Raw genomic sequence first — 20,478 nt, forward strand, 5'->3', positions numbered from 1 at the left:
CCTTCTCAGGGAACCTGCAGCCCCAGATGCTCAGGGACGAGGTGTGGCGGTGGGGGGTGGGGGCCGTGTGGCCAGCCACATGCCTGCACAGTCCCTTCACCCAAGGGGCAGCCTCCACGTACATCCCTCGGCAGCACTGCCTGAGATGCAGTAGAGTCACATGAGAGGACCCAGCACAGCCAAAGCAACACCAAGCTCCCTGTGGTTCCATCACACGAGGGTTCAACTCTCTTATCACTACACGTCTGAGTGGGAAAGAAAGCTGAGTTTCCGAGAATGTTGACAAAGATTCCCTTAGTTCAAGTTAATTGGTAAAGTTATTCTTGTCAGTTGTGTAAACCTTGGGATAATGACAACATGCAGTCCATCTCTTAAAAACAAGACCTCTTTCATCTTTAGGGTACTGAGTGCATCAGGGTGAGTTTACAAGAAGTGACTGACACGTGCAATACCAGAAAATAAATCTTCTCCATCTCCAGGCTAAGGCAGACTAGATGGAGGCAGTCACTTGCTGACTTCTGACTGCAGCTGCTGGGGCCTCCACCCTCCCAGCCCCACGGACTCCACAGTGCTGAGGTCTGGGCGTTGCTAAGCTTAGTTCCTCAAGGAATCCCAGAAGGCACCCTCCAGTGAAACAGTCTATGACTTCCCCAAACTGAAAATACAATGCCAGCCAGCGACTAGATCAATGCCGCCCCAGTCTGATCCCTGTGATGGGAAGGTGTTTTCTGAGCTTTTGCCTGCAGTGAGAAGCTGAGCGGGCTTCACAGCCCAGGACACTGTGTCGACCAGCTGCCAGCCTTATAATGTGTCTGTGCTGAGACTCCACAGCCTGCACGGACGTGCCTGCCCTCTGTGAGGGTGAAGAGGCTGGGCTCCTACGGAAAGGAGCGAGCCACGCTCCTGCTTAACACCAGTCTGAAGTTAGAAGGTCTGAAGAAAGAACACAGCACACAAAATGGAATCCAATCCTTGGAGGATATAAAATACGGAATGTTCTTATACAACTTACCTGTTTCAAATTAGCATACAATCATTTCAGCCTTCCTACATAAATGTTTTGTTTTTTAAACCTTAAAAAAATAAAAGAAAATACAACACCAGAATATTTCGGTACTTTTCCCCTGCATTCTTGCTGGTCTGGCCTGGTTGGCACGGCTCCTACCAGGCAGGTGGGCTGGAAGTCTCACTGATCTCCGGGGCTGGCAGATCTCACAAGAAACCTCAGGCCCCCCACCCCGGAGTAACACTCAAGTCCTGCCTCTGTTTTCAGGAGTGGAGAGAGGACTCCAGGATCAGCAACATGAGGAGCAGACAGGCTCCTACATGTCGGTTCTGTGTCACACCCACACCCAGCGCTACCCCTCTGCGCTACTGTTCCCTGAGGGCACCTGGCAGGACCAGAGCACTCAAGGCCAGTGCCTCCCGCTTGGAAGAGAACAATGCAGCTTCGGGGGATCCTGGGTGGGGCTGGAAGTGCCAGAGTTGGTGACAAGCCAGTGAGCTGCACTTACAGGCACTTGTTACAGACAACACAGCCCCCGGCCCCTGCCCTGATTTCACACGTGCTCCTAGCTCACAGAGGAGGACAGAGCATGGGACGTGCATCCTCAGCTGCTGACGCACACAGCCTGAACAGGCTCTCTCACCCTGCTCTCTCTCGCCCCACCCCGGCTCTCTCACCCTTGGCTGTCTCCAGGCTGCCTGCAGCAAGCACGCAAGCACACATGTTCTCCTGGGGCTGGGACTTCCTGCCTCCTATTGGGAATTCTCACCTCCATTTGCATCAGTGAGTTCAGTTCTCCGTAGAAATCCCAAGTAGCCTGTTCGTGCCCAGACTGTCTGTGTGTCTCCAAAGCTTAATCTTGAGTTGAAGTGATCCGACTGAAGGGATTCATCTCCATAAATAGTGAAGTAACCACTGGCATTGTGGGCACTGTGAACCCAGATCTGAAAGGAAGCAAAATGGACTGCATAAGTTAACCTGACATGATGTCCAGGGCAGAAACTACTTTTACAATTCAACGGATTGTATTCTGTCTGTCCCTGGCCTGCAAAAACAGGACGGCTTGTTTCCAGGGAAACACAGTCACCACAAAGTCTGCTGAAATGAAAACATGGCAGCACACTCGCGTTTGAGCAAACCCCCAACCAACATCTCGGAGAATCCTGTTGAAGTAGACGAACTAAGGGCTTTTGAAATAAATATCAAATGAATGAGGTTGTAAGAGTTTCCTTATATTTATTCAAATGTACTGATTGTTTCCAAAAAGCAAGCTGGAAAAATGTTAAAAAGCTTTCTGGCTTGTATACTTTGGGGAATATATTGTAATAAAGTAACACAACACAAAAACTCTAGAAGAGAAAGGCATTGTAACAACAAAAAATGGAGGATAAAAATGCCTGCATGTTGTATCTTGGGAAATGGTATTTGAGTCAGGGACAAAGGGTCTGGCCAGCAGCCCTCCGCCACACCTGCCAGGGCAAACCAGGCAGCAGCCCAGGGATGAGGGTCTCCAGCAAGTGAGGGGAAGAGAACCTGTCAGACAGGTTCCCAGCATGCCAGGGTGCAGGGGTCTCCACCCCTCGGCCCAGCGCTCAGCTCTGAAAGGCCGTGTGCTGTGAGGACAGCAGGGGCCAGAGATGGCAGGCACCATGTTTAATTTTCATTCTTAGACGTGCATTTAAAGGAAATTCCTAAATAGGGTCTGTACAGCATTTCATCATCTCGATTTTGATCTTCACATGGAGAGAGATGAGTGAGGGGCCAATAAACTGCCCAAGAAGGAAAAGGGTCTGGGGGTGACAGTGGCTGAGACTCAGGCCTCAACACCACTCCCTCCCTGTGTACACGTATGCGTGTGAGCCACGGTGCCTGAGAGAGCCGCGGGGCTGGTGTGTGAGTCGGGTGCCGTCAAAGGCAGTGCTTTGTGTGCGACCAGGACAGGTTAGAAGAGAGGCAGCTGACCACAGGCTGGGTGGCACCTATAGGAGAGTCCTTGTGGGCAGGTCATGGTCACTGTGGCCTGGCCTTGGAGAGGAAAACGGGGGCGGGGTGGCAGACATGTTGAAGCAGGTTAATCAGGGAGTGAGGTGGACGGGAAGGGCAGAGGGCGCTCATGGCCAGCAAGCAGGGCGTTTCAGGACAGCAGCCCAGGAAGGGTCTCCTGTGGCCGCATGCAGCCAGTGGTGTGTGGGGCACAGGGTGGGTGGGGGGGTCACTGGATAGGTTGCATCGTCAATACAAGGGAGTAAAAGTGACTTTCTGACCCAGACAAACACCTGTCATGTCCCCAGTCTGCCTGCCATGGTTGTTGGTGCTGCTATGATTTTGGGTTTGGCAAGATTCCCTCTGCACATTCTCTATCATGTTCCTGATGAAAGACTTCTCTGCTGTGAAGCAAGCACATGGAACTCAAATGGAGAGCTGAAAAACAAGGAAACTCTGCCCACACACAGGAAGTTTCCTCTTTGCTGAATGTTTTGGAGAGAAATGTGATAGTCGCTAAGCAAACACCACTTCATAATCCTGAACCTTCACAGACACCCATCCCATTCCTCACCTCGCCCAGATGTGAGTCTCCCAAGGGTCCTTTTGTTTCTGGATTGGCAATGATGATCCGCACCCCTGGAAGTATCTAAGTGGGAAGGAACAGTCTTGTTAGTAGGCAGACAGGCAGATGCTTCATGCAAAGTGCGTGTTTTCCCTATTAAAATGGTTTAGAAAGTGAATGGCTTTAAATCAAAATTGTATACCACAGCATCACATAATGACAGCAAATCAATGACATTTCATTGTAATTATGTACAATGACAAAGCCTGTGTTAAAATGATCCTAAAAGTGAGACTTTGAACAAAAACATGATAAATGATATAATTTAACAAGCTTGATGCGTGCAAAGTAGAACTAGCGGAGCTGCTTTGTGGTGTCCAGAAGAGACAGCAGTTCCGCCAGAGCGTCTGCCGCACCAAGCAGATGACGCCCCTGCGGCCCTGCCCCTCCTCTGCCACACCGCCCACTTTTCCTGTTGGCTGACAATAGCACAACATTGATACTGAGCACCTCCTTCTTAATGGACATTTAGCTCAGAAATGCTCTGAACTCCACTGGAACCATGTAAAGAATCAAAAGCTGATTCTGGAAATTTAGAATGGAGCCCCTCTTGGTTCAGCTACTAACTGTACAGCTGAGATAAGGCAACACACCTGTAGTGAGAGCTATGGGAGCGTGTCTGGTGAATGGCCCACCAGGTCAAGCTGGGTGGGTGGGCAGTGCTGAATCCCACCTTAAAGAAAACAGTACCAAGAACTCTAACCATCAGCCGTGAAGACACAGACTGTAAAAGGTCCCAAACAACATGCCTCTAGAATTATGTTAAGTGGAGAAGAGATCTGACAATAGGGGCCGGGGTGAAAAAAAGTCTTCATTCGGGTTTAAACACATTCCTTGCACTTTAGTTCTATAAATGACACGGCAGGCGACTAGCTGTCATGGTAACCAGTCTTTGTCTAGTTCCACAGTAAACAAGCTCTGCCTGCCGGCCAAGGCCCATGGACATTTGGACCCAATGTACCGACGACATTGCCAGCCTGCCTTTCTCAGTTGGGGTAACCATGCCCAGAGGTGCTAAGTGTGAGTGAAGAGGCTGAGGAGCTGTCCCTATGGCCTCCTCCTTTTCCTGCTGCTCCTCCTCTGGGTGGAATGCAAGGAAGGGCTGGAGTTGGAAAAGCTGCTGTAGACCCGGAGACACCCGTGGGAGTGGAGGCCACGCAGAACAGAACAGAACAAGAGAGAAGGTGCCATGGCCCTGGGGCTTCCTTTGACGTTCTGTGCTCATAGTCAAAACCAGTTGATATATTCAGTTCAGTTGCTCAGTCGTGTCCAACTCTTTGGATTTGATTTATTACTTTTCAAGAAAACTTTTTGGGAAAACAGTCTTCCATGTACTTCTTAACTTTTCAAAGCCCCCAAACTGAGACTTGTGTTCAAATGTATATGCATGTACCTTTCTTCCGTACTTACTTTTCCTGACTCCATCAGGGGCAAACTATGAGGAGAGCCTCTTTCCACTAAGCGTACTCTACAAAGAAAAACAGAAGGTGTTACTACTGTGTGCTCTGGACCCTGGCTCCCTCCTCCACATCTAGCACTTGGGTCAACGCCCAGCAGTTTGATGGGCACATTAGCTCTGTTGACAAGCATTACCCAATGCAAAGGGAGTCGAGGAGTCAAAGAAAAAGCAGACAACTGCAGAGAGGAGACAGTGGGGGCCACCACACAGGCCACAAGAGCATGGAGACGCAGCCCCACCTATCAACCCACAGACGTCAGGAACGTCTGTGCATTGATGTAATGGGGTCAATACAGCGTGTGCAGAAAAGGGAGAGTGAGCATTAAGCTGCATTCCTCAAAGAGCTGCCACTCCTGTGACAGCAGACCTCTTGGGCCTGTACCCTGCAACACAGGGGCCACAGACCCCATAGCACAGCATCCACCGCCTCAGCCAGGGACACTGGAGAGGACTGGTCAGTTCAGACAGCAAAATCTCCTTTCTGGAAAGAAGTGCTTTTCAATCTAAGAACTATTTGCTGGTGAGGTACTCAAGAACTGTGGAGGACCCTGGTGCCAGTCACAACCCAGCCCACTGAGCCCTCCTCAGCTGTATTACTTTATCCCATGACTGGGTTCAGTTCTCTCCATGTTACTCTCAGAGTGTGATGCTGACCAATCATCTACAGACAACTTTTACTTCAGGAAAATGGAGTGAAAGGGAACCCCCTCATTTCCAATTTTATCAATTTGATTTCTCTTTTTTCCTTGATACATCTGGGCTAAAAGTTATCAATTTTATTTGTCTTGTCAATGAACCATCCTTTTAGTTTTATTCATCTTTACTACTATTTTGCTTCTATTTCACTTTTTTCTGCTCTGATCTGTATGCTTTCTTTCTGGTATTAACTTTGGGTTTTGTTTGTCCTTCTTTCTCTAGTTGCTTCAGGTATACGATTATGTTGTTTCTCTAGTTGCTTCAGGGCAGCCGGCCTCTCGTCCTCATCCTGCCCTCAGAGTTCATCTTGTCTCCTGTCCCTGCTGGGCAGGTGGATCTTATCTGAAATGCGAAAACTCTACTGCTAAGAATTTCCCTGTGGCCTCCTCCCTGCTGAGTGGTGGCAGGGACCTGGGCAAGCATGCCGGCCGGACAAAGAGTTTCTTCTCTGGTCAGCATGGAACAGTGCTCTATGTCAGTGATTTCAGGCAAGCAGGAAGGGGCACCAGGACCACTCAGGGGTGGTCCTGTCTTGTCAGCAAATGCCACATGGCGGGGGGTGGGGTGGGGTGGTCTTTCACCCACTTGAGAATATCCACAAGAGCAAAGAAAAAACCACCCCTAGAAGAAGGCAGAGCTGTGTCTCCTGGAAGAGCTGAGAGACATGCACACGCGTGCAGCACATATGAGAGGGATGGAGGCTCACAGAAACCCAGGAAACTTGTGGGAGATAAGAGGGCGTAGGCTGGAGTGGGCGGGCAGCTCTCTCCACCGCCTGTGCACCACAGACAGGGAGGCTCTCTCCTGACTGCACACCGCCACCCAGCACTCCCAGGACATGGCACAATCAGGAAACCACACCTTCTGCCCCACGGGTGCTGTCAGGAGCCGGTCACTTCAGAGCCATGGAAAACAGCCAGTATGGCATGTCCTGGCGCTGGTCAGGAGGGCATGGGGGCGCCTGTCTCTTGATGGCCACTCCAGTGGTCACTGGTGACCTGGAGGACGAGCGCCACTCACACCAAGAGGAGCCGATGGAGCCTAGTGTGGTCCACCAGGCGGCCCTGCCTTAAGTGTACTGACGGTGTTCTGTATCTGATGCGCCCACAACAGCATCTTAGGGAAAAACCCCAATGATCGTTTTGGGCCAACCCAACATAAAATTATCTTCAAATAATTTTTGTAGGGAGTAAAGCAAATTTCTTTTTAAAGCCTACTAGTTATGTTTGGAAATGTTATGCCCCCAAAGAGGTCCCTTAATCTCTTCAGCGCTAAGGGTCTGCATCTTGAAGATGTCTGGATAGGCCTCTGCTGCAGGGGGCTGGTGTCTCTTGGGAGTCCCTGTGAACAGCAGGGTCTAAAACAAGGGTTCCAGGGGATGAGGAGGCACCACCAAGAGTGAAGCAGAACAAAGTGTTCAGGGGAACACAGTGCTTCTTAGTCTCAGCACCACTGCCATTCTGGTCATCTGCTGTGTGGCAGAGGCCTGTCCTGGGCACTGCAAGATGTTCAGCTGCCTCACTGGCCTCCACCCACCACATGCCACCAGGACCACTTCCCACATCATGCTCATCAGACAGGGCACCACGGCAACCCATCTGCAGTGGGGCATACCACCTGGGTATGACTGGCCTGAATGGCATGGCAGGCCCCTCTGTAGCCTTGCCCCCGACACTCTCTCACATGGGAACTCAGCAGGCAAGAGGAACACACTTGGCCAGGCCAAGTGGTGGCTCTTGGTTTCCCACCCACAACTCTCCCCAGCTCTCTCACATGTTGTGAGCAAATGCACATGTCGGTAGGCACCACTGAGAACAAGCGGACACGGAGCACAGTATCTGGCCTCACAACACATCCACAAGCACCTCCAGCCACTTATAAAAGGACTCTTTGTATCAGAGTCACTCTATTATCACGTCAAAGAAACAGCAACGCACGGGAATCTCCACAACCACACAGAGGAACAACCCAATCACTGGGGACGTCTGTAGAAAAACGACAGAATTCTCTCCCCCTCAGGCACATCAGGAGGCACCCCTTTGGGAGCTGAAATTCTGTGACAGATTTCTGATCTTCTCCCCACCTTCTGTCCCACCCCGTGAGGTGGATTCACAAGCATCCACCAGCACATTCCCTTTCGTTCTTGCTCAAGGTTGCTTATTAGGAAGCTGCATAGAAAGGTAACTTGACTTACAGTTCAGTTTTTCCTGAAAATGCCTTGACAAAAATTTTTGACTCATGCAAAGAAATGTGAGCAGCGTTGATATTTTATGAGGTGCAAAACAGCGGCTGACTAGTGTTCAAGAAAATGTCAAGTCTGACAGAGTTTGAGAAAAGGCCACTCTGACTGCAGCGGCTCTGGGACAGCTATTGTCAGAATCAGGAGCTGCTGCCCCGGTGGGACGTGAGGTGACGTACGTGGAGTGTTGCGAAAGCTCACTCTGTGGCCCCTGTGCTCAGGGCAGACGACTGCACTCCTCCTTTCAGAGGAACACTGCACTCTGGGTGCCGGGAGACAAATTCACAATACCTGTCATGTCTCAGAGCTCTCATGTCCACATAGACGGTGGTCGGATCGGGCCCCGATGTTCCCTGCAAGCAAGGACACAATGTGATTAATCCTGTTTGCCTGGGAGGAGCTGCATCTGTGCTTCCTACTGGCTGGGAACGTTTCTTTGGTAAGGTCTGAAACTGAACAAAACCCCAAAGCACTAAAACCACACCTCTCCCTTGATAACCTAACTCTGAAAGAATATCTTACCAAGATAACTGACTTTCACATAGCTTGACTGCTAATCATTTATGAAAATTAGAAAGGAAAGGGGCATCTCTCCAAATAAAAAGAGGCTGAAATTACAGAGGTAGCAGAGGTTTGGCAAAAGCAGGTTGTTGAGGAAGTGAAGCATCATTTGCTGAGAGGCTTTCACTACATGCATCCCCAAAAGTGTATTTTCAGAGCTCAAGGTACTGAGGCAGAACATGTTACATGAGCTGACAGACTGAGGAAGAAGAGATAAAAGACAATGATCTTGTTCATTCTGGTTCACTGTGCCCTGGTTTTCCTCCAGGGTGGGAGGCCATTTTTGCCCAAGACGTAAGTCAGGGAGGTAGCATGTTTATCACTGGTCATCTCAGCAGCACCCTGTGGTCTGAACTATTTATTTAAACACAGGGTCCTGAAATCCTGGGATCATAAATCTCTTCAAAATACATACCGAGTTGATTTCTGAACAATCATCTCTGTTTATATAAAAGCAATGGCATTAAAGCTACATTACAAACAAAAATTCTACATACATTTCCTGGGAAAGTAATGCACTACTTTTGGTAGAAAAAGACAGAACCTAAAAGAAAAAAAAAATCTGTCAAAAAATAAGGAGACTCTCAGATTTATTTGAAGAACTACACTAAAATTCTTCATGAGAGAATCGTAACCTTATATCAAAGGCACACTTCAATATAAGAAAAAGAAAAAAATAAAGACACCTTCATTACACCACACGGACCACACGATAACCTCCCCCGTCCCCTGAGAAAGCACATGCAATCAGCCTGGAGGAGGAGCTGCCCTGCCGTGAGGACACAGCACCCTTGCTGACCTGCGGCTACTCCGGGGGCTGTGTCACAGACCAGAGCTGAGTGGAGGAACAGTTTGTGGTCTGAGCAATGCAAAGCACGTAACCACAAGAGGCCAATTAAAAACCAAGAAATCAGAAAACAGGTCACTAGAAGCAAAAAATGAAGCAAAACAGAGATGACCCCAAACTGGCAAAGACACCACAGATCGTGTAAATGGAAGCACAGCGTTTGTCACAAATGCAAGACGTCTGAAGAGATCTGAGACGTGACATCACGCTGGCTGTCGGCCCTCCTGCCCATGGGTCCACAAGCCCAGCCCATCTCCGCACTCAACTCCTCGTCTGCCCACTGCTGGGAGCTGATGAGACTGTGTGGTTACAGGCACTGGTGTGGACGGGCGGGCAGTCCCTACCTGCTCGGCCAGCTTCCACAGCCGGTGAGGCTACAGCAGCAGGAGGTGGGAGCAGAGGACACCAGACCAACAGAAACCGAACATCGAGGACACACACAGACACAGAAACAGACAACCCAGCAGTACAAGTGGGATGAAGAAGAGGGAGGGGTGGGGAGGAGAATGCAAAAAGCAGAGAACAAAGTAAAAAGAAGATCAAAAACAATGTCAAATATGGAAATCATTAAAATCAATCACTGTACCATTAAAGGCTAAAAAAAAATCTAAAAAGATGTTCACATATCCACAGAGCAACAGAGGAGGTAACAGATGACTGGCCACGGGCAGGTGGGCCTGAAGAACTGCTTTTCATACATACGGTCAGTGGGTGTTGATTTTATGGTACTTTTCTCTAGTTTCTGTTCTTTACTGAGAAAGCGGGGAGTATGAATTTAATTGACCAAATCTGTCGAGTGTTCCTCACTGAAATAGCTTCAAGTTTCTTACTACAATAATGAAGGTGACCCTGGAAGTCTGTGAATCTTCAGGCTTTCTAGCCCTGCTCATCTACAAGATTAGGACAAGAAAAGAGTTCAGAGTACACATGAAGCATGGACCAAACCTCAGGCTCCTCGCTCAGCAGTGCGGGAGGGACTCCCCAGACTGCCTCCCCCTCAGCTCTGTCCTCCAAGACGCTGCATCCCCTTCCCTCTCATCTGCCAGGTTCCGGTGCCCACCTCCACCATCCAAAAGCAACCAAGTCCACAGGCGAAAGACCCTAAAGCCACTAGGGGCAGCTCTCCTCGGATGCTGCATGTCTTCCCCGGCTGACTGTCCCTCCCAACATCCTGAGAAAGCTGGAACAAGCCCAGGTTTCTGCATGGGAACAGTCCTGTGTGGGTCCGGCCTCGTGCCGCCCCACTCAGGTCCCTCAGAATCTCATGCATCACCAACATTTCTTTCTACAGTCACCACAACCTGCTAGTTGCACGACTCAGCCTCCCCAAGACCAAGGGACACTTCTAGAAGGGGGCCCACGGACACTAGAAACGTGATTCTGAGAGCACAGCTCAGATGCGGCTCCATTCCTTGTCTGGATAAGGTCCCTGGCTACGTACCTTGAGAGATGGAGGCCTGCCCTCTCCCAGAGCACTCAGCCCAGTCGAGGCCCTGAGGAAGCATGGCGGGCCATCCAGCTGAGAAAACATGCCCTCAAACAACAACCAATCAACTGAAAACACTCACTGTTTTGACACACGCTGGTAACCCTGGGGTTCCATAAGAAAAATGGCATGACCTTCACAATACCTTCAAGCACTTAGGACAGGGCTTGGAATTTGGGAAATACCTTAGCATTTCTGTTTTTCATGTTTTTACATTAAGGAATTGATGGTGATTCTCTCTAGGCAGATGGGTATTATTTATTGGCTGGTCTGTATTTCCCGATTTTTTGCTTCTTAAAATAAATATTCTTTGGTAAAAAATTCAGTCTCTAAAAATTCATAACTTTTCAGGTTGTTTTCCTTATTTGTATAATTGTTCTTAAAAATTCAGTTTTGGTATATTTAATATCTTTATTACATATTTCTCATGTGTCAGGCCCTGCAGAAATACAATGGGAACAAGAAATGTGGGGCTTCTGCTCTCAGACCTCAACCTCAAGCTATGCCTTCTCTGTTTTGGGTCAGTTCAGTTCAGTCACTCAGTCATGCCCGACTCTTAGCAACCCCATGCACTGCAGCATGCCAGGCCTCCCTGTCCGTCACCAACTCTTGGAGCTTACTCAAACTCATGTCCATCGAATCAGTGATGCCATCCAACCATCTCATTCTCTGTCGTTCCCTTCTCCTCCCGCCTTCAATCTTTCCCAGCATCAGGGTCTTTTCCAGTGAGTCAGTTCTTCATATCAGTTGACCAAAGTATTGCAGTTATATCAGCATCAGTCCTTCCAATGAATATTCAGGAATGATTTCCTTTAGGATGGATTGGTTTGATTTCCTTGCTGTCCAAGGGACTCTCAAGAGTCTTCTCTAACACCACAGTTCAAAAGCATCAATTACGTGGCATTCAGCTTTCTTTATGGTCCAACTCTCACATCCATACATGACTACTAGAAAAACCATAGCTTTGACTAGACGGACCTTTGTTGGCAAAGGAATGTCTCTGATTTTTAATATGTTGTCTAGGTTGGTCATAGCTTTTCTTCCAAGGAGCAAGTGCCTTTTAATTTCATGGCTGCAGTCACCATCTGCAGTGATTTTGGAGCCCAAGAAAATAAAGTCTCTCACTGTTTCCATTGTTTCCCCATCTATTTGCCATGAAGTGATGGGACCAGATGCCATGATCTTAGCTTTTCGAATGTTGAATTTTAAGCCAACTTTTTCACTCTCCTCTTTCACTTCTATCAAGAGGCTCTTTAGTTCTTCCTTACTTTCTGCCATAAGTGTGGCATCATCTGTGTATTTGAGGTTATTGATGTTTCTCCCAGCAATCTTGATTCCAGCTTGTGCTTCATCCAGCCCAGCATTTTGCATTATGTACTCTGCATATAAGTTAAATAAGCTGGGTGACAATATACAACCTTGATGTACTCCTTTCCCATTTTGGAACCAGTCTGTTGTTCAATGTCTGGTTCTAAGTGTTGCTTCTTGATCTGCATACAGATTTCTCAGGAGGCAGGTAAGGTGGTCTGGAATTCCCATCTCTTGAAGAATTTTCCAGTTTGTTGTGATCCACACAGTGAAAGGCTATGGCTTAGTCAATAAAACAGAAGTAGATGTTTTTCTGGAACTCTCTTGCTTTTTCTATGATCCAACGGATGTTGGCAATTTGAAATCTGGTTCCTCAGGCCTTTATAAATCCATCTTGAACATCTGGAAGTTCACAGTTCACATACTGTTGGAGCCTGGCTTGGAGAATTTTGAGCATTACTTTGCTAGCATGTGATGTGAGTGCAGTTGTATGATAGTCTGAACACTCTTTGGTGTTGCCTTTCTTTGGGATTGGAATGAAAACCGATCTTTTCCAGTCCTGTGACCACTGCTGAGTTTTCTAAATTTAAATTTGGAGTTTAAATTTCCGAATAGAAATTTCCACTTTAACAGCATAATCTTTTAGGATTTGAAATAGCTCAGCTGGAATTCCATCACTTCCACTAGCTTTGTTTGTAGTGATGCTTCCTAAGGCCCGCCTGACTTCGCACTCCAGGATGTCTGGCTCCAGGTGAGTGATTACACCATTGTGGTTATCTTGGTCATGAAGATCTTATTTGGGATCACAATCACATACTTTTTTATTTATGCAAAAATTAATAGAAAATAAACATTTCCACTGACCAACCCTGCCTTGCGCTTGTTGTTGCTTTTGCCCACATTTTTGTATGTTCACGTCACAGGGCGCTTTGCAGAACTGTCAACTCAGAGACGTCCTTCTTGGCTAACCTAACCATAAAACTGCCTCCTCTGTACCCCTTTTATGCTCTTACTTCAGTTTTCCTAAGAATATTTTACTCACTTACTGAAAAATTCATCTGTAAGTCTACTGTCCATGTGGGTCCCTGAGGGCCAGAACTGTGTCTTGAGTTTATCTAAGTAAAATCTGACTCTGGCTTACATGAGGCTACTCCCAGGATGGAACATGCCAGAGACCCTACATCCACATGTGGGGTAACAGGGTTCTGCACACAGCCTGCTGTGAGCACACATGGTCCAGCCCCCCAAACCACAGAACTCCACAACTCTGAGGCACACCTGGCTGCAGGCACAGCAGGGGGAGGCCTGCACTGCTCAGGGGGACGCACTTGAGTTCACCTGATTCATCTCTGCTGCCAGACTCATTAATACTGTCAGCTCTTTGCTAATACTGATCATTCAGAAAAAGGAAAACTGGCTGAAAATTAGATTCGAGTAAAGCACACAAGCAGAAAAACTTAAAACATACAAAACCCCTTAGAGACGCTGCCAAGATCCCAAACGAGCACTGTGGCCCGGGACTGGCAATGCCCACTCTGCCTCCGCATCATGCTGATGGGGTTGCTTTCCATAAAAGAATATATTAGTTTTCTTTATTAAAAGTATAGAACTTCAAGTATTCCACATTCTTGCAACACATATTTATTAAATATTTACAAAGTACCACCAGGTCCAGTGCTAGGTGGTAAGGACACAGACAGATGGTGCTTGTATTTCAGGCCACAAGGTGCCAAGTACCTATGTGCCAACTTCATTCCTGGCTTCTTACCCTTATTTTCTGTCAGCTCTACCCTTTCTATTATTTTTAGTGTATTTTACTTTTCCCTACTTAATTTACTGCTTCCTTATAAAAACTTCTTAAAACATTTTGGATTAAGTAGATGGAAATAAATGAAAAAAAGAGGTAAATAACATAAGTGCTTTATTTCTAGTGTCTACAAAGTTTTAATTTTATATATTATAAAGTGTTGTAGAATTCTTTGTTGCCTGTGTGAAGTGGACAAGTGCTGAATGTTTGTTAATATGGGATCTATTCTATGTCCTTCTCCCTTCATTTTCCAGCATTCTGAGAGAGAAGAATAACATTGCTGTGGGCAGGAGCCTGTCTCTCTCAGATTCCTGTGGACTCGTGATTCACTGCTTGCAGGAGAAGGGAGTGTTACAGAATCCTATAGCTGGATTCATCTAATGAGTGCATTTCTCATTTCTTCTCAAGCAGAACAGATAAAGGTGAAGAGGAAAAGAAAATCTCAGCATTTAAAGGACTAGCTGGGCAAATCAATCCAATCCTTCAGATTACTTCAATCATAGAACAAGGCTCAGTGGACTCCTGAGGACTCTGGTAGTTACACACGTTTAAAAATGGAGCTGATTCAAAGAGAAGGGAGACAGAGGCAAGGAACATCTAATGAAAATCAGAAAACCTTCCTGTCGCTGATTTTTCTGAAGTGATCTTATTAGACTGATCATGTGGGGACAGTCAGTCCTTTGTCTCTGAAGTCTAAATACTGAGAGCTCTAGCCCAGGAGTCAGCAGACCAGGAGCTTTCCATGGTTGCCCAAGGGGAACTAGAAGCAGCATCTTGGGCTACACATGGGGGACATGATGGGTGGCAGGGAGGGGAGCTCGGGGAGTTGGTTTGAGGCAACTGTCCTCCACTCCAGCACCTGCTGTAAACGAAGTTCCTGTCCTTTTCATAAGCGCAAAGGAACTGAGCCTGCAGCTGAGCCTGGGAGCAGTTCATTTTGGCTGAGGCGGCCTGAAGGGCACTGGGGGGAGGTTCCCACATGACTTTCCTCTCCTTCATAAACTAGATCTCAGGTAAAGAGTTCAGAGCAGGAGAGAACAGTGAAGATGGTCAGAAGTGGGCTAATGAAGAGACAGGAAACAAATATTTTTGGCCACATAGGATACAGGCTACCTTACGAGGTCAGCCTCACTTATAGCTCTACCTTAGAAATGCGGCAATTAAGTGCGGCATTGAAGTGTTACTTCAATGGTGTCACCACAGGAGCAAATTTGTGAACCTGCATAACGTACTGGAATTCTCCCTACAGAAATCACTGTCTGCATACAAGAGACTAATTACTTCAAGGGACAGGATTTCTTGCCACAGTGAAACATTTGTTTAGTATCTCATCTTTAAAGAGCCTGACTTGAGAGGTTTGGACAAACAGCAACTCTTGCTACAAAACTTGAAATGTCCCAGGACAGAATAAGCCTGTGAATGCTAGTTATGAATAATGGTTACTGACAAATGCAGACTTTAACTAAAAGAAAAAGGAAACAAGTGTGCACCAACCACATGCATTTGATTGAAAGATTCCTTCTAAATATGGGTTAGCATCAGCAGGGAACTGTGGTGAGCAGTCTGGCGCTGTATGCCTGTCTTTAAAAGTCACTCTGTAACCCACGCACTTATTGGCATCAAGGAAACTCACCTGCAAGCAAATTGCCAGGTTCACTCGACAGCCAAACGAGGTGCTAACGGCCCGCGGGTGGAGGCCCAGGTCTTTGAACAGTTTCGAGAAAGACTGGGTGAGTGCTATTCGGGGCCGCTCCTCTGCCACCACCACACAGGTCCGCACGCGGGACAAGTCCAGTCCTCGTGCCTACAAATAATGACAGAGGCAGGAGGTCACACTTGCCAGTGTTAAGGTGTGACCTGCAGGCTCCTCACCCAGACCCAAAAACCGCAGAAACTCCACAAAGATATTCATTCCCAGAGCTCTGAGTCCACACTAGTAATCAAAATGCTATAGAACATACGTGTAAACAAAAAACGGCCCATATCCGATTATCAAGGATGCCATTACAAGCATTTAAGTAACTGAAGCAGCATAATAAGGAGCAAAGTTGAAGAAAAACAAGATCTGGATAAAATAATTAAAGGACAGGGTACGGGGAGGAACAGAAGCACCTGTATATACTCCTGTGAGCCTGGATACACAGAACACACATTGGAGAGAAATGAGAAACCTACTTTTAATACAGGAATGGAAAACAAAAACATCTGGGCAGCTTCTTAAACACCGTTCTCCTTTCAGGTCCTGAGCTTGAACTGTCACGATGAAGCACAGCTCATTTCTGCCCAAATTCCATCAAGTGAATGACATGGAAACACCCTGGAGCTGGAAATTAAGTGTCTTGAGCATAACACACCCAGACAGAGCCCAGGAAGAGCACAGACCGTGATGGGAATGGCACTGACATGGGAGCATGGGAGCGAAGGGGTCTCCAGCGCACACGGGAAAGTCACCAGGAGCCAGCCGCAGCTGGGCGAGCTGACAGGGTCCCTGTGCTGAGGGCGACCTTCCAGACATGCTGCTACATGGGGCAAGATGAGTGTGCCAAACAGGAGGTCCCCTAACACACACATGTTCTGGGGGAATGCAGCCTGTGCTCTGGACGGTGCACCTGGGGCCAGAGATTCAAAATTTGGCCCTGAAGTTTATTAAATATAAGAACTTGGAAAAGGTGCTTGATTTCTCTGTAATGTAAGTCTTCTCATCTTTAAATGGAGACAATAATGGATCCAGTTCAGACAGCCACTGTAAGCGTTAAACTAATCAAAGTGTGAAGTGCTTAGATTTCATTTATTTCATTTGGTCATTTACATATGTACCCTGTGGGAAAGTTCATGAAACATAATCATTTTGTAGCATACATAGGTGGACATGAATAATAATTATGTTTTATAAATTTCTTTTGCTATATAAATATAACTTCAAGAAATAATATGCCAGCAAATTTGGAAAACTCAACAGTGGCCACAGGACTGGAAAAGGTCAGTTTTCATTCCAATTCCAAGGAAAGGCAACACCAAAGAATGCTCAACTACAGCACAACTGCACTCACATCACACGCTAGGAAAGTAATTCTCCAAGCCAGGCTTCAACAGTACGTGAACCGTGAACTTCCAGATGTTCAAGCTGGTTTTAGAAAAGGCAGAGGAACCAGAGATCAAATTGCCAACATCCACTGGATCATAGAAAAAGCAAGGGAGTTTCAGAAAAACATCTATTTCTACTTTATTGACTATACCAAAGCCTTTGACTGTGTGGATCACAATAAACTGTGGAAGATTCTGAAAGAGATGGGAATACCAGACCACCTGACCTGCCTCTTGAGAAACCTATCTGCAGATTAAGAACCAACAGTTAGAACTGGACATGGAACAACAGACTGGTTTGAAACAGGAAAAGGAGTACGTCAAGGCTGTATATTGTTACCCTGCTTATTTAACTTCTATGCAGAGTACATCATGCAAAATGCTGGGCTGGATGAAGCATAAGCTGGCATCAAGACTGCTGGGAGAAAATATCAATAACCTCAGATATGCAGATGACACCACCCTTATGGCAGAAAGTGAAGAGGAACTAAAGAGTCTCTTGATGAAAGTGAAAGAGAAGAGTGGAAAAGTTGGCTTAAAAACACAAGATTCAGAAAACTAAGATCATGGCATCTGGTCCCACCACTTCATGAGAAATAGATGGGGAAACAGTGGAAACAGTGGCTGACTTAATTTCGGGGGGCTCCAAAATCACTGCAGATGGTGACTGCAGCCATAAAATCAAAAGACACTTTACTCCTTGGAAGGAAAGTTATGACCAACCTAGACAGCATATTAAAAATCAGAGACATTCCTTTGCCAACAAAGGTCCACAGAGTCAAAGCTATGGTTTTTCCAGTAGTCATGTAGGGATGTGAGAGTTGGACTATAAAGAAAGCTGAGCACCAAAGAATTGATGCTTTTGAACTGTGGTGTTGGAGTAGACTCTTGAGAGTCCCTTGGACTGCAAGGAGATCCAACCAGTCCATCTTAAAGGACATCAGTCCTGAGTGTTCACTGGAAGGACTGATGTTGAAGCTGAAACTTGAAAACTTTGACTATCTGATGCGAAGAGCTGACTCATTTGAAAAGACCCTGATGCTGGGAAAGATTGAAGGCAGGAGGAGAAGGGGACGACAGAGGATGAGATGGTGGGATGGCATCACTGAGTCAATGGACATGAGTTTGGATAAACTCTGGGAGTTGGTGATGGACAGGGAGGCCTGGCGTACTGCGGTCCATGGGGTCGCAAAGTCCAACATGGCTCAGCGACTGAACTGAAGAAATAATAATTTATTTCTGTAGCTTAATATCAAAGTTACCATGCATTTTGCTTTCTCATTCAAGCTTAATGCACTGGATCTGAATAGGGAAACAAAATCCAGGAGAGAGAAATACATTGCTTTACTAATGCCAAGTATATAGGTAATTTGTATGTATATATACATACACACAAATATAACCTGGGTATACACACACACTCTCTCTCTCTCTCTCTCACATATGAGCATAGAAACAGTGAACAATTGGAATACTAACAATAATAGGTCTTACAATTATTCTCTCCTAGTTACTTGAACATTATGGTATGTCTACCCAGATGTCCTCGGCTATCACATACTGGTAATTGAATATTAACAAATAAAACCAAACCACTGTTCACTGAACTGTACAAATGAAATCTGGTTAGGACCCAGATATACCAATCAAAGTCTTCAAGAAAAACGAAATGAGTGGCTAAATTAAGACCTATGACTGTAACCTCATCACTGGAATAAAACTGAATCTACCAACAATTAAAAAGGCAGTTCAGGCCACTCCGAGCAGCCCGAACAGAATTAAAGACATCAATAACATATGTTCTGATCTCTAACTCTGGCAGTGGGAAAACATTCATGGTATAAAACGAGGTTTTCATGTAGAAGCAACTCTGTAAATCCTCAGGTGACAGTGGCTGCCCCACCACACCTCTTCCATGCCCTCCAATATTGTGTTTCCCCAGGATGCTGGCAATGCTCCAGGCACTCTTGCATTGCTTACCTTGAGGGATTCTGTCTGTGATCCCAGCCCCTTGGTGCACAGTTCCATCACTGAATAGGAGCAAAACGTATCCCGGACTTTGTACTGACTCACAGCAAGCAGCCACAAGGCAGGGTTGGTCTCCAGCTCTGCTGGTGGGATGAGGATGGACTGGTGCCCAGAGTACACGCTGCAGAGAGACACGGGAGGGCTCAGCGAGGATGGAGGAGGGGGATCCACTGGCCTCTGAGAAACATCTGCTTCCATTTGCAAGAGGGTACAGTCACATCAACTCTACTCTCGGTGTTTTTAAATAAAAAACAAAAGGTGTTTATGAAAACATTCTGAACAATACAAAAGAATTATGTAACTATGATCTGCAGTTACTGTCATTTTGAGCACTTAAGTGAGGTATCTCAAAGCTACGATGCTGGTAGGTTTCTCTAAAAGCTACTACACTAACAAACTGAATCTCACAGTAGGAAACATAGGACTGAATTTTGGTTAAAAGGTCTGAAAGTTCGGAAGAGCAGTTAACGAACTGGATGCTGTCTGGTTTAGCAACCGAAGTTTCACTGGGACCTGGCCCTCAGTCCTTGCAGTACTGTCTTCCGTGGCCACATCAACAGGCAGAGAAGAGGGTTGCAACAGAGGCCATGCAGCCTACATGTGTACTAAACAGCCAAATGAAGAAAAGCATGCCCAACTTGAGTTCAGAAAACTGACATTCGGAGTAAATAAAACTAAGACAACTAGAATAGGATTATAATTTCACTCAAAATAATCTAAATAAATACCAAAAAAGAACTAAGGAAAATACATGCATTCTCTTGTGTGCAGGCTCAGTCACATCCTGCTCTGTGACCCCACAGACTGGAGCCCACCAGCCTCCTCTGTCCATAGAATTCTCCAGGCAAGAATACTGGAGTGGGTAGCCTCTCCCTTCTCCAGGGGATCTTCCCAACCCAGGGGTTGAACCCAGGTCTCCCACACAGTAGGCGGGTTCTTCACCATCTGAGCCCCAGGGACGCCTGGATGGAGTAGCTGACTGACAAAGCTGTTAGCTCGTAGGGTACAGCACAGTGAGTCAGTTATACACACACACAGATGTATTTTTTCAGATTCTTTTTCCTCATATGGCAATACAAAATATTGAGTATAGTTCCCGTTACCTATTTTATTTTATATATAATAGTGTGTATATGTTAATCTCAAACTCTTAATTTATCCCTCTCCCCACCACTTTTCCCTTTGGTAACCATAAGTTTGTTTTCTATGTCAGTGGGTCTATTTCTGCTTTGTAAATAAACTCCTTTGTATCTTTTTTCTTTTGGATTCTACATATAAGCAATGTCATATGTTATCTCTCTCTGGCTTATTTCACTTAGCATGATAATCTGTAGATCAATCCATGGTGC

At 46.4% G+C, this 20,478-nt stretch overlaps 1 protein-coding gene and 1 non-coding gene across 6 annotated transcripts in view; one reads left to right on the forward strand and one right to left on the reverse strand.

Moving 5' to 3' along the window:
* The window catches only part of DIP2C (DIP2 acetate--CoA ligase C (putative)), a 292,447-nt gene that overhangs the window by 6,603 nt on the left and 265,366 nt on the right, over positions 1-20,478 (reverse strand). For 3 of the 5 annotated variants that reach the window (XM_086333509.1, XM_086333507.1, XM_086333510.1), the window contains 6 exons: positions 19,082-19,250; positions 15,651-15,821; positions 8,300-8,361; positions 5,025-5,082; positions 3,564-3,638; positions 1,776-1,950 (listed from right to left, as the gene is read on the reverse strand). In XM_086333509.1, coding sequence (XP_086189635.1) covers positions 1,776-1,950; positions 3,564-3,638; positions 5,025-5,082; positions 8,300-8,361; positions 15,651-15,821; positions 19,082-19,250 — 710 coding nt within the window. Of the gene's footprint in view, positions 1-1,775; positions 1,951-3,563; positions 3,639-5,024; positions 5,083-8,299; positions 8,362-9,760; positions 9,791-15,650; positions 15,822-19,081; positions 19,251-20,478 lie in introns of all 5 variants that reach the window. The other 2 variants (XM_086333511.1, XM_086333508.1) reach the window with 2 other exon arrangements.
* Positions 670-738, forward strand: LOC147360748 (small nucleolar RNA SNORD31). Its single transcript, XR_015140114.1, has one exon. It is a non-coding gene; the product is annotated as a small nucleolar RNA SNORD31 (small nucleolar RNA).

The sequence above is a fragment of the Bos grunniens genome, chromosome 13, assembly GCF_055505025.1.
Source record: "Bos grunniens cultivar Pamir isolate PY7600 chromosome 13, Bosgru_T2T1.0, whole genome shotgun sequence".
NCBI lineage: Eukaryota > Metazoa > Chordata > Mammalia > Artiodactyla > Bovidae > Bos > Bos grunniens.